Below are 14,875 nucleotides of genomic sequence, written 5' to 3'. Positions count from 1 at the left end.
CCATTGTAGTCTTGTTGGTTGTATGTTGTTGTGGTGGTGGTGTCGCGGTTGTGAAGCCACCAGTGATGCTAAGGGGTTGATGAGAATATTAATATGGTAGGGTAAGGTCGTGATGTTGAAAACACATGAAGAAGATGAAGAATGTTTTTTTTTTTTTTTTGGGGTTAAAATTTTTATGTTTTTAACTTGGAGTTGATGGTGTTTGGTCGAATTAATAATTAAAGGGTATTTTAGGAATAATGGTGGGTGGAAAAGTAGGATTTTAATTTTTCAAATTTACATAGTGGGTGAGAAAATAGGACAGATGAGTGGAAATAGCAGCACTCTATATGTATAACAAATGTTATATATATACAGAGTGAGCAAATTGTTGACACAAAGACGTTTCTAGTTGTGTTGGTTTGTAGGGCCTCAACTTCTATTCAGGACTCGACTTCAAAACCTGCTTGTGTTAAAGGCTTGTCCGATGTCAACACCAACATTCAATATCCCATCTACTTTCACAACCACAAACTGAAATAATAAATACCCGATCACAATGAATTAGTCAGTAATTATGCTCAGATATTCAATTTCGCAAAAATAATGCATCCAACTAAGTCAACCAAAATAATTGCATCAAATTAATGATGTTCTTGGAATATTGATACAAAATAAATTAGGTGTTAAAAAATATTTAATATCTGAGTATGACCTATGATGACAAAGACTCATCGTCACAATCATGGTGATTATTCAAAAGGTGTAACATCTCTGACCCAATGTAATCGATTTAATCCAATTTAATTCTTTTGTGAAATTTCAATTTTGTCCTTGGGAGTAGGGGTACTTTGATCACTTGAAGAATATTGAGCCTCTTTAGTTTTTGTTTTCCCCTATTTTATACTAGTTGTGTACTCTTCCCTCGCTTTGGAGGGTTCCATGAATGAGCATGATTTCGACCAAAAAGGGGAGGAGGAGATTCTGGGAGTTTCCCCCTCTGCTTTTATGTTATATTATTATATTTGCATCGCCAGAAAAATGGCACAAACCACTGTTGCTGCCCATCGCCATTGATCGACATCAAACGGACGCGCAATGGCTAAACAACAAACAACTTTTACCAATGTTGTACTTGATCTGTGGCTTACATGGAGCATTGGCACATTTGTTTTTGAAGATATTTAGTCATATATTTATTTTTAGTATTAAAATTATAAATAAATTCTATACTATTTAATTTTTATAAACAAATCTAAAAACTAATAGCTGGTCCTATTGAATGTAATTTTAATTTTTAAATTACTTTGATGCCCCATTGAGTGTTTTGAGATTTTTTATGAGGTTTTTTGGTTGTGTTTATTTTAAGAAATCAATGACAATTTTGTAATTTAAAAGAAGTTAAAACCCTTTTTGTTATGTTGTAAATAGACTTTGGGTGTGTTTGTTTGTACTCAGTACATTCATTCATGTACTGAGTACAAACAAACACTTTAAAATATATTTTCGTTGACGGACTATATATATATATAGTTCTTCCATTGAGGGATCTCTCAAATTAGCTTATTTGAGGGATACCATTGTAGGGCCCACTCTGTATTGAATTTCACTAATCCAAACTGTCTCTTTTGCAGATACTCATTCAAAGATTATCTCTACAAAAAATCACTTGAATCCGATATCATTTGACAACTCAATTGAATTATTGAAATTTTAGTACTTTCTTAAAGCACAATGTTCATTGATTTTGTAGGACACAATTGGATATCGAAACAGTTTCTAATTTGTCTAATTTTTTTCAAGGATGATCTATGAATATAGACTTAAAAAATAGATGGTTTCGATCGTTGAAAGAAAATTCGTAGGAGACCTTAAAGGGTGTCCCTCAAATAAAATTATTTGAAAGAATAAGTCTAGTTAAAAGAGCTTGCCAACGTGCAAAAATCTGTTTTGATGCAAGGTTTTGAACATCTTTTTCTAATACATATTTAGCAGATTTACAATCAATGCGGACTAAAATTTTTTGATTTAATAAATCATCTTGACATTTAGTAATGCATAATACAATAGATAGGATTTCTTTTTTAATAGTACTGTAATTAGACTGGGAAGGAGTCCAAACACCAGAATAAAAACGGACAGACTACGTTGAAGCCTGGTATTACATCTTCTTACATCAAACCCCTGAGTTTTCTCACTCCTGGTTCATTAATTTTGATAATAAATTTAAAAACACTGAGCTTCCCTATTGGTTTCTTCATTGGTGGGGCACCCATGGTCCCAAATCCGAAATTATTCCTTCTGCAGTCCATGAATTAATCAGTTATTTTACCCAGAAATACAAAACAATTTTAAAGGAATTTGGAGTAGGAATACCAAGGCAAGGGAGAGACTGAACATGACGCTTAATCATTTGAACAATATCAGTATGAATAGACGACCAAGGAGGAGGATTATTCTGTAATCTATCAAATAAAGGTTTACATTGCTGTCTCAGGTTTTTATAAAAATCAGAAACATAATTAAGGGATCCTATAGATTATGATAATTTAACCTATGGCAATATTATAAGTACAATAAACCAAGAAGGAATGAAAATGTGTATCGACATGAAAATTAATAAACAAATACAGTCTGAGCGTAGATCGGCTAAGTATGAATTAGGTAATTTAGTCACCATAATTGTAAAAAATTATGAGTTCAATACGGTTGCTTTATTTGATTCCGGTGCAGATCTTAATTGTATAAAAGAAGGTTTAGTTCCTACTAAGTATTATCAGAAATCTACAGAATCTTTACATACTGCTTCTGGTAAATCACTCCAATTAAATTATGAGATTCCTAAAGCCCATGTTTGTCAAAATAAAGTTTGTTTTAAAACATCATTCGTTTTTGTTAAAAATATAACTGATGAAGTTATTTTAGGATTACCCTTTATAAGCATGCTTTATCCTTTTCAAGTAGAATTTGATGGTGTAATTTCAACTTATTTAGGTGAGAAAGTCAAATTTACTTTTTTAACAAAGCCTGAGTTGTACAATTTAAAACATTCAATTAAAACTGATTTTGCAAAAACAATTGCTTTAATTAAGGGAAAAACTGATCATTTGAATCATTTACAGCAAGAAATTAAAAGTAAAAGAATTGAGTCCCAGATAAGTAATCCTACTTTACAAAAAGAAATTATTCACTTTGAGAAAAAACTAATTTCTGAGGTCTGTTCTGATTTTCCTACTGCTTTCTGGCATAGAAAAAATCATGTTGTTCATTTACCTTACATCAAAGACTTTTCTGAGAAAAATATACCAACTAGAGCTAGGCCTATACAAATGAATCATGAAATGATGGAATTTTGTAAAACTGAGATTAATGATTTATTGCAGAAAAATATAATTCGAAAAAGTAAGTCTCCTTGGTCTTGTCCTGCCTTTTATGTTCAGAAAAATGCAGAATTAGAAAGAGGATCTCCTCGCCTAGTTATTAATTATAAACCTTTGAATGCTGTTCAAGAACAGCATTCAAGAAACAAAAAAAATACATACATACATGCCAGTAAAACACGAGTGGAGAAAGGAAAAAAAACATATAAACCTTCTCGTAAAAGAAGTGGAAGAGACCTGATAAGAGAGTAAATGTTATTAGAGCATCCACAATTATGCTCTCTATTTTTTAGTTAAAATTTAGCTAAAAACACTAGAAAGCTATTTTAGGAGCTCTCTATAAAATCCCAACTCCAAGCATACTCCCTAGTTTAAAGAGTCATAAATGTTTAAATTTTAATTCAAATTTTGAATAAAGTGTAGACACAAAAGCGATAATAAAAAATAGTTGGCATTAAATAAATACTTAAAATTGTTAGCGAGATCCGAACTTAATTAGGATATTTATTTCGTACAAGTTGCTCTTCTTAGATTCGTTTACTTTGTCATGGTATTTCTTTATTTCGATCAAATATTCAAAGACTTTCAATGGAATATATATATATATATATATATATATATATATATATATATTGTTGCTGCTCTTCTCAAGTCTTTCAGTGATTGGGGCTCATTCTACGTACAAATATAAAACAAATATCGAAACACTTGCGAGTCGCATCGCATGCACCTCTCAGTCTTCTGGTTTTGATTTTATTTATTTATAAAATATGTAAGAAATTAGTCTTCGTCTTTTTATTTTTATAATTAAGAAAAAGTCTTCGTCTTTTTTTATTTAAAAATTTAAGAAAAAGAAGAGAAAGTCTTCTCTTCTCTTTTCATCAAAAACAACAATTGAAAAAAAAGAGGAAGTCCTCTTTTTGGTTGCTATTACAATGGTGGCTTACTATATATATATCTCTCTCTCACTTGCCTCTTCCACACTGCCTAAACAAACTTCCTTTGCATTAGTTTTTCTCACAGAGTGCACCTTCTCCTCACCTCTCTCTCTTTCTCTCTCTCTCGCGCACAGAGTAAACATTCACACTCACAGAGTGCATCTTCCTTTGCATTATATGTTTTCATTGCTATTATTTTTGGCTAATACGCATTTCGTTTTGCAAGAGAAGAGGGAACTAATTTAATTAGTTGTGAAGGCTGCAGATTTTGCTTTCAAAAGCAGAACACCCTCCCTCACTTCCTTTACATCGACTGAAGATTATCCGCACTCCCCTCCTCAATAATGGGTTTGGGAACACTCATTCACTTTGTGAGAGAGTGCATCCATAAGTACCTTTACTTTTCCAAGGCTACAATATGCATCCAGGGTATTTATCTCAGAGATACTTTAAAATGAAAGTATAATGATATATTTTAAAGAGTGTGATTCAAACTAATTTCTAATCAATTTTCTTCTTATTTCTACACACACACATATATATAATGTAGGGTTGGTTTTGAGCCAAAACTTCGTCAACCATGCGATAATGTCTATCTTGATAGTGTACCTCCAAAACAATTGGTCTGATCCACCTTTTCAAATAGCTGCCGTAGTTACCAATGTGCAAGAAGGGATAGCAGACATATTGGTGATTTTCCTAGCTCATTTCTCATACACATTCAATGGTGGTCTCAAAATAATTGCCACCACAAATGCTGCCTATATTCTTGTAAGTACATGTTTTACCCACAAGTCTTATTTATTTTAAAATTTTAATTTTTTTACAAAGCCATATTCTAAACTATTCTAATATACAGGGAGGGGGATCGAACTCAAGTGCAAGGGGGCGAACACAGTGCCTTAACAAACTGGCCTAACCCACTCTGCTACCCATAAGTCCTTATTGTGAAGAGAATTAACATTGAATTAATTGTTCAGGACTTGTTGACAAATATTACTACATGTCAAGGAGTTCATATTTTGATATCTATATGCTTGTTTTGATTGCTATTCTTGTGAATTATACAGGGGCTATCTCTGTTATGACTTCCTAATAAATATAAAAGCAAGGACTTGTTTGGGCCTAAATTTAACATACCAAAAGATCCAGAAACAGGCCCGTGATGAAATCACTTACCCAGTCCCAGAAAGCCCAAAAGCATAGAAAACTGCCATATTGGGCCTTTTGAAGATCAGCCCACGAAAACATTTGTTTAAAACTCAAGCCCAAAAAACTAAAAACACATTCACGTGGCTACCTCAGCTTTGAAAGTCAGCATTTTCAACTAAAAATTCTTTATATAGGAAGGGACGTCTCTGAAAAACTGCCAAAACAAAAGATCAAAAGGACCCATCTATATTCAGAGATTTTCTCTCCAAAACGAGACGCCATCTTCCAAAGGATTACAGGTCACGCCTTCTCAGTTAGAACGGGAAAAAAGGAATTACTCAGAAGACACAAAAGAAACCAAACCGCCATAAAAAGCATAGGCGGTGGCGTTGGTTAAAACAAAGAAACAGCCGCCCAGGAAACCAGGGAAGGGATTGCTATGGAAAAGACTACTGGGAGCCTATCTGCCATAAATTGATAAAATCTTTACTGCTTTACGTTTGGGAGATCTGTTGCCGCCCATTATTAAAGTTTAAAATCACCTTCAAGAGAGGATCTCTTATAAAAAAACAGAAGTAGGCAAGAAAGAGGACACTCAATTGATCAATCAAAAAAAGACAACAACAAGAAAAGCCAAAAGCTCACTTGAATCCCAAGAAAAAGTTAGCCTTAGATCAAAATCCCAAAGTTCAGACTTAGAAAATAAGTCCCTCAAAACGAGATTTCTCGTTACAAATTTGGTTCAGCAAAAGCCAAGCCAAGCAGAGTTTTGAGTTTTCACGAGACGTGGAGACTTCAGCAAAATTAATGGAGAGTCCTGTCCAAGCAGAACAACTCTCTCTCGTAGTGCAATCCCTAGTCTACCAGATTATCGAGAATAGCCAATTCTGCCCCTTTCAAGCTGAGGAGGTTGCAGTTCTGCCTACTCAGAAGGCCTCACAAGCATGAAGCAAAGATAAAGCTCTGCCAAAATCTAACTTTGGTACCGATTTATAGGCCAGCCTAGCATTTGAAGTCACAAATAGTACGGGCTGACCCAGACGCGTCCAGTCCAGCCCAAGTTGGAACCTTCCATCTAAGCAGAATCGGAGTTCCAGCCATTTTCCAACCTCCCTAGAGTCGATATGAATAGTTATTGTTTTGTAAAAGGCAGTTCTGCCTGAAACAGTCTCACTTATATTAAACATTTCTGGCCAGAACAGCCATTTGATACTGAGATAAATTGTGAAAGTCCTCACCAGTATGAGGCAAGAAAAGAACTTACTTGGGAGATATTCCTCACCCAAATTCACAATCGTTTGATTTTTAGAAGTCAGTAACTTGGGGCGCAAGTTATCTATTCTAAAAGAAGTCTGCTAGGATTTACGTCGCTAGCAGTGGCACGCTCGCACACCAAAGAAAGCTGACTTGTTGACCAGTACTTGGTCTCTAAGCTAGTGGGGAACTTCGCCCTTCCATCACAGGAGCAAACCATAAAACGGGTGAACAGGACTACGCAGCAATGGCCAGGATATTCTATGGAGCAGTGGTACTATTAACATTAGGTGAATCTGGGCGATCCGCTGCTTTGAAAGAATTTCTTAACAAGCAATGTTTAAGCCAACATAAAGAAACAGGACGCACTGATGGCAAACGACCGGAAGGATGGGAAGAAGCTAGCGAACAGAAAAAAATAACAGCAGAAAAGTATACAGAAGCTGGTGGTGATCAACAGGTGACGAAAGAAACGGCAGAAAGGGATAAAAAGGACTTCTGGGGTGTTCCATGGTTTTTAGGTGCAGTGGTACCTCTTTTCCTCCTAAAAACAACTTGGACTCAGATCTTCATGATTTCAACAATTGCAATGGCAGTTTCTTATTTATTGTTCTGGTTTGGCTACAACGATTATTTGAAAAACAATAAAGAAGCACAAGCAGGGGAGCATCACCAAGTCACAGAAAGAGAGAACCTTTGGACATTGAACAAAAAGGTGAGGAAGAAAAAACGTTTGCGCAAAGAAATTGTAGCTTCATGGTTAGCCTTCTTTGTATACAGTATGGTAAAGGCAGCAGGGAGCACCTTCTTTTTCGAACAAATAAGTAACTTGAAAAATCCCATCCACAATTATGACCCTGCAGTTTATTTCAATGTGCTTAGCTCCTTTTCGAAGTACATAATCTCATTTCTCTTCCCGAAACTAATTCCAAAGCGAACGCGGGTGAGAATTGGCTGTGGAATGGCTTCTACTGTGTTATGTTGCGTTGCAGCTTGGGTGGTTGAGATCCACAGGATGAGGAAAGTTACGAGGGCAGGGCTTGAAGATGACACTTTTGATATTTCTATGAGCATATTTTGGTTGGTCCCACAGTTCTTCCTGTTAGGACTTATGGAAGGGTTAGCCGTAGATGGATTGATTGATCTTTTGGCTGATAGAGTGGACGAGAAGGATAAAGAAATGGCTAAGCATTATGGATCCCACACCAGCGACTTAGTCGTGGGGACTGGAAAGTTATTAACCGCTCTTATTATCTTGGCATTTAGGCATAGATGGTTCAATGACAGCATAAATCTGAGTCGTCTTGACAAGTAGTACAGACTGCTAACGTTTCTAAGTCTCGGTAGCTTCGTCTACTACTTGTGTGTTGGCTTTTACTTTTATAGCAATGATGACACACAAAACTCTGCCATTGAAGAACATGAACAAGGCCATAATGGAAGTGGAAATATGGAAATGGCGACTATTTAGATCTCCTAACACATGAGTTATTAAGAATGAGTTTGTAAACAGAGTGTTATATATATATATATATAATGCAAGTTTGAATGTTTTTGGGGTCTTTTTCCTTGATCAAGAGTAGGAGACAACACCACTCTGTTGTCTGGTGAAAGTTTCCAAAGTTTTGTACTTCGTCCGAGCTTGATGTTCAGTATGTAAAATTTAGGGCTAACGACAAAAGACTCTCTGAAGGTTTGGAGTCATTCTCAATATGAACCCTAAGGTTTCAATTTCATCAATTTACACTCCAATGTTTTCAACTTTGACCTATTTATGCCTTCCATTAAGTTGACTGTTTAGTTAGACGTTAACTAATGACGTGTCCATTGTAGGATCCACCAATGAACTAACTGACCTTTAGACTTTTTAAAAAATCAATAATGTAAAATGACTAAAAAAATATTTAAATAAAATTTAAAAATCGAAAACTTAGTGGCACCAAGCTCAGACCCTATCTCTCTTCGTCCCTATCCCTCTTTTACTTCTTGTGAGGAAGGTGGGGCTCCCATAACGTATCAACATACGCCAACACAAAGTCATCATCTTGGTGGTCGTCCAACGATTTTTCAACAGAAATTTTGTCTATTTGGGCTAAAATCTGAGGATTGAATCTCCAAAAGCGCAATAGCAAGCTGTGCTGAAAGTCGTCGATTTCTTTGATTTGTTCTTCGTTTAATTTGTTGTTGGCCTGACTTGTGGACCATTGACTTTCTTTCCTTACACACCAAGGATTCCCATTATAACTATATTTGATTTACTTTAATTCCTGATTTCCTACTGTAAATAGAAATAGGAATTTATTATTTACTTGCCCATTAAAGTTCCGTTGTATTATAAATATAACTTCCTATGAGGAGAAGAATACACAGAAATTTCCCACAAACAAATATTCTCTCATAGTTCTCATATTTTAGCATGGTGTCAGAGCCGCGCTTGGAATTGTTGTCTCTAGTTTCCAACCCCCACAACCTCTATAGGGATTGATGATTTTTTTCAACCCTTGTGGAGGTAGGACCACTGACTTCTTCTTTCCTTCTCAACCAACCATAGCCGAGTTGAGTGTTCAGGTGGCTCAGCTCCTACAGATGCATACTTCGATCCCGAACCCGATCCTGCATAGTGATCCTATTTTGACGACCCCGTCCCCAACTACAATGATGACCTCGACCCTGACTATGACGACAACAACCCCTAATGACGACCCTAACCCTGAATTTGTCTATGATTCAGATCTAGATCCCGACTTCGACTCTGACCCCGACTCAGGCTCAGATCCCGATCCGGATTTCTAGTAAACTTGTATCCTATGCAACTTCCAATGCACAAATTATGACTTCCCAACTAACGACCCTGACACATGGACGAGATTGCGCATATTGTGGTGATCCGAGCCATACTCGTGAGACTTGTTGTAAATTGCATGGCTACTCTGAATGGTGGGCTACTCTCAAAGATCAAACACAACCCGATACGACCCATAATGATACTAGTTATGAATGTCATACTTAGGATAAGAGTGATTCTACAAGCTGGATAATTGATTCCGGTGCAACTGATCATATGACGTTTGATCTTGATATTTTTTGAATACTACCCAACCCCGACGAACTTGTATTGCTAACGTCAATGAAGTTACTTATCTTGTGATAAGGGCTAGCACTATTGAATTCTCATCCTTTCTCTCGCTGTCTAATACTTTACTTGTTCCATCTTTATCCAATAAATTGATGTCAGTTAGTCAGCTTACTAAATAATTGAATTGTTGTGTACTCATTTATCCGATTTTTTGTTTGCTTCAGGATATTCACACTAAGGAGATTCTTGGTCATGGTACTAAGAGAGGGGCCTATATTACGTAGATGACTTCAGTCCCAGCATGGCTAATAGTGTGACGCATCCCTTTGATAGCAAACAAAAGCAAATCTAGTTTTGGCATCGTTGATTGGGACATCCGTCTTTTAGTTATATGAAACATCTTATACCATATTTATTCTCAGGTTTCAAGGACTCCAACTTCACATGTGATACTTGTATTTTGGCCAAGAGTCATCGTGTGCCATATCTCTTGAGTACGAACAAGTGTACTACTCCATTTACGTTACTTCACTTTGATGTTTGGGGACCTTCACCTATCATAACTCCTTCTGGTGCTCGGTGGTTTGTCACATTCATAGATGATTGTACACAGATGACATCACTTTATTTGCTGAAGAATAAAAAAGAAAGTGTTTTTCCTTTTTCAGTCATTCCACAAATAGATGAACACTTAGTTCAACGCTCAAATTCAGATTCTTTGCTTAGACATGCACCGGCAGCGCTAGGTGTCCAAAACGATTACGTATCGCCGGAAAATCTCAAAATCGCGGCTCCAAACTCTTACCCTATGTATAACACCCTATTTGGAGCCACTTTTGTTCTTGGACCTACACCAAAAACTGACCGGAAGTGGCCGGAATCGAGATCCCAAAACTGGCCGAATTTCCAATTCGAAAATCAATTACCTACACTGAGAATCGATTGAATCCTACCCAACAGGCAGCTAGAACAGCTCGAGAGGTTCAAAATCCATACCTGGATCGTCCGATTTGGTGGCCGGACGACGGAGATCGATGGCCGTGAAGTTTCTGTCAAAACCGCTCGAATTTCTGCAATTTTCGGCCAGCACCGGCGGTTCCAAGGGTTGAGATCGATCGGAAAGGGAAGAGGAGGTGGTAACTGTTCAAATGGGTCCGGCCTCATGGCCGGTGGTGGTCCGTGGTGGCGACGGCGCCACAAAACTCCGATCAGGTGGGAAATGTGTTCGCGATGAGAGAGAGAGAGAGAGAGAGAGAGAGAGAGAGAGAGAAGTGAGGTTTTTGTAAAAATCTGATTTTTTAAATTACCATTTTGCCCCTCGGAGTATTTTAACCGTATTTTCTTCGTTAAAGCTCCTATTTGAGTCCACTTCATGTCTACGAATTTGTTTTGTCGTGCTATATGCAACGGTGTGTGTGGAATTGTCAAATTCATTCTCGATCAAAAAGTCAACTTTTCTTTAATAAATTATTCCAAGGGCAAAATTGTCTTTTCCTCTTAATACATTAATAATTAACTATTAATTTAGGTTTGGATTTTTACATTGGGTCTCTGTTTGGCTATCAGAATAGCGCACGATGTCGGCCTTGAGCTCGGAAGGCAATGACCATTGGTCCAACTTTGGGGGGTCTCAAATAGAAGCCATGATTCATTGAATTGACGCAAGAGTTGAAGCAGCCATGACAGATGCAGAGAGTGGAGAAGATGATGGTGAGCCATGAAATTGAGTTGAATCGTTCATCGTATGAGCAAATTGAGTAATGAAAAGTGATTAGGAAGAAAATTAGAGAAAGAATTGATGAAATTTGTGAGAAAATCACAACTAAAGAGTTTTTGGCAGGGAAGAAAATTTGAGAAAAAGCCAAAAATGAGGGAAGGATCAAAAGTCTTGAGGAAGAAGAGAACAGGAAGAAAGGAAAAAAAAGAAAAGAAAAAGGAGGGCTGGGAAGGAAAGGTAGAAGAAAAGGAGAAAAAAAGGAAAAAAATGAAGAAGAGATAAGATAGTTTAGCTTTTAAAAAATATTAAAATTTATTTTTTGGTCAAAATCCTTAATTAAAATTAAATATTAAAATAAATATTAGAATTTTATTTATTTATAATTATAATTAATTACTAAAATAATTATTTTTTACTCCGATACAACTCCAAACATAGGTCTTCACTATTTTTACAATCCAGCTTCTTAGTCCGACGCAGCACCAAACATAGATCAATACTTAATCCAGCTTAGTCCAATCCGAACTAATCCAAGACAATCCCAGGATTTAGTCCAGTCAATGACAGTCCGCCTTATCAAACTACCCCTAGGTTTCTTAGGTCCAAAGCCAAGATCTCTCAATAATCTCCTCAACCATAGTAACTCACATACACCATGGGACATCCCACGATACTCAGCCTCAGCACTAGATCGAGACACCAGCTTTTGTTTCTTGCTTCTCCAAATAACAAGATTACCACCAACAAACGTAAAATACACAGACGTAGAATGCCTATTAGTAGCTGAACTTGCCCAATCAGCATATGTGTATCCTTTCATATCATATATGTATGACCATACTTGGAAAACATTAACCCCTTGCCAGGAGTTACTTTGAGATATCTCAAAATACGTGTCACAGCTCTCATATGGTTTTTACTAGGCAGCTGCATAAACTAACTCACTACACTCACTGCATATGTAATGTCAGGACGTGTATGAGCTAAATAAATTAATTTCCCCACAAGTAGGAATTTGATCAGGATATAACCCTAACTTCTGATTCTGTTCACTAGGAGTATCAATTGGTTTACAATCCAACATTCCAGTTTCTGCAAGTAAATCCAAAATATACTTCCTTTGAGAAAAAAAAAATATCATGCTTAGATCTGGCAACTTCCCCGAGAAAATAATTCAAGTCACCTAATGATTTCATCTCAAACTCAGACGCCAGATATTTCTGGTGACTCTGTATTTCTGTACGATCATCTCTTGTTACAATAATATCATCAACATAAATTATTAAAGCTGTCAATTCACCTTTGTGGCGCTTCAGAAACAAAGTATGATCTGAATTACTTTGCACATACCCAAATTTCTTCATAGATGTAGCAAATCTTCCAAACCATGTTCTTGGAGATTGCTTCAATCCATACAAGGACTTCCGCAGTCTACATACAACACCCTCCTTAGAGGTCACATGAATACCAGGAGGAAGATCCATGTAAATCTCTTCTTGGAGATCCCCATGTAGAAATGCATTTTTGACATCAAACTGCAATAAGGGCCAATCGTGGTTAGCTGTAAGGGATAAAAGCACACGCACAGTATTGAGCTTTGCCACTGTAGCAAATATCTCCAGATAATCCACTCTATATGTCTGAGTATATCCTTTGGCTACCAATCTAGCCTTGTAAAGATCAATGGAACCATCAACCTTATGCTTCAAAGTAAACACCCATATGCATCCAACTGCTTTCTTCCCTTGTCGCAAAGGGACTAGATCCTACGTCTTATTCTTGTTTAACTTATTCTTGTTTAAGGCATCCATTTTGCACATTCATGGCATCCGTCCATTTGGGGTTAGATAGAGCATCCTGCAGCTTAGTTGGCACACATACACTAGATAATTAACACAAATATGATGCATATGACTTAGATAAACGATGAGTTGTGACATAATGGCTAATGGGATATTCAATTTGGCATGTAGATCAGGAGAATATTGTACTTTGGGTTTCCCACGAGTAGTTCGTGGGGGTAATTGATAAGTACACATAGACAGATCAGAAATTAACTCACTTGACTCAGTATCACGATTGGACTAGGGCAATGGCAAGGCAGAGGGGGTATTGTATCAAACTCTTCTTCACAGGAAACACACGGAATAGTATCAGTTAACCCAGGCAACCAGTCGCACCCATCTGGGCGACCCGTCGTTTCTAGCCAGAGTGTAACAACACCCGGATCAGCGTCATGCGACCGGTCGCTATCTTTTGGGCGACTAGTCGTTTCCAGGCAGAGTGTATTATCTTCAAGCATCGGGTCATGCAACCGGTTGTTCACATCTGGGCGACTGGTCGTTTCTAGGCAGAGTGCGTCCTCTTCTGCTCCAGACCTGCGAGACCGGTCGCTATCTACTAGGTGACCGGTCGTTTTCTCTCTGGGATCATCATTTGTATCATTCTCACCCACATCTCTAAGTTAAGATCCTGCAATCCGATACTCTCCAATTTACTCCTCCTCTCCTACTGAATTGGAGAGGAGGGAGAAACATGACACGGTATCTCTTCATGAAAAGTCACATCCAAAGTAACATGCACCTTCTGAGTACGAGGATGATAACATTTATAACCCTTATGAGTAGTAGAATAACCAACGAAGACACAGCGGAGAGCGCATGGATCCAGTTTATTCCGTTGATAAGAGTAGACATGAACGTAGGCAACACACCCAAACACCTTCGGAGGCAACTTAGAGACAGAGACCAGAGAAGTATGGGCACACAATACATTGAGCGGAATCTTGAAATCAAGAACCCGACTAGGAGTACGGTTAATCAGATAGGTTGCGGCTAAAACACCATGGTCCCAAAGATGATGGGGAACAGACATGTCCAATAGAAGGGAGCGGGCAACTTCAAGTAAGTGACGATTCTTGCGTTCAGACACACCATTTTGCTGATGAGTGAATGAAGTAGTAGTTTGATGGATAATCCCTTGATTACGAAAAAAATGGGTCAAGGGATTATTCACATATTCACCTCCGTTATCAGTCCGAAACACTTTGACTCGATCATAAAACTGAGTACACACGATGAAACAAAATTCAGGAAGAATAGAAGCAACATCATATTTATTCTTTATCAAATACACCCATGTTAGGTGAGTGCAGTCATCAATAAAATAAAAAACCAACAGAAACCAATAGAAGTCAGACGAGCAGGTCCCCATACATCCGAATGTACTAAATCAAAAGGTTTTGCAGCTTTACTGTCACTCAAAGGAAACATAGTGCGATGACTCTTGGTCAAAAGACATGTCTCACACTTAAAATTGGACTCATCACAAGAGCGGAATAAAGATGGAAATATACGCTTAAGGTAGCCGAATGACGGGT

At 37.3% G+C, this 14,875-nt stretch overlaps 1 protein-coding gene across 1 annotated transcript; it reads left to right on the top strand.

Annotated features, from left to right (window-relative positions):
- Positions 1-6,950: 6,950 nt before the first annotated feature.
- LOC117613366 (protein NRT1/ PTR FAMILY 5.5-like) lies at positions 6,951-8,018 on the top strand. The gene has a single exon (XM_034341974.1). The coding sequence runs from the start codon at positions 6,951-6,953 to the stop codon at positions 8,016-8,018; it is 1,068 nt and encodes a 355-aa protein (XP_034197865.1).
- Positions 8,019-14,875: the final 6,857 nt, after the last annotated feature.

Source organism: Prunus dulcis, unplaced genomic scaffold, assembly GCF_902201215.1.
Source record: "Prunus dulcis unplaced genomic scaffold, ALMONDv2, whole genome shotgun sequence".
NCBI classification, from domain to species: Eukaryota; Viridiplantae; Streptophyta; class Magnoliopsida; order Rosales; family Rosaceae; genus Prunus; species Prunus dulcis.
This window is presented reverse-complemented; position numbering and strand designations above follow the sequence as displayed.

What these genes read in the sequence shown, in the direction of transcription:
- LOC117613366 (XM_034341974.1), top strand. Translation starts at nt 6,951, where the DNA reads ATGGCCAGGATATTCTATGGAGCAGTGGTACTATTAACATTAGGTGAA.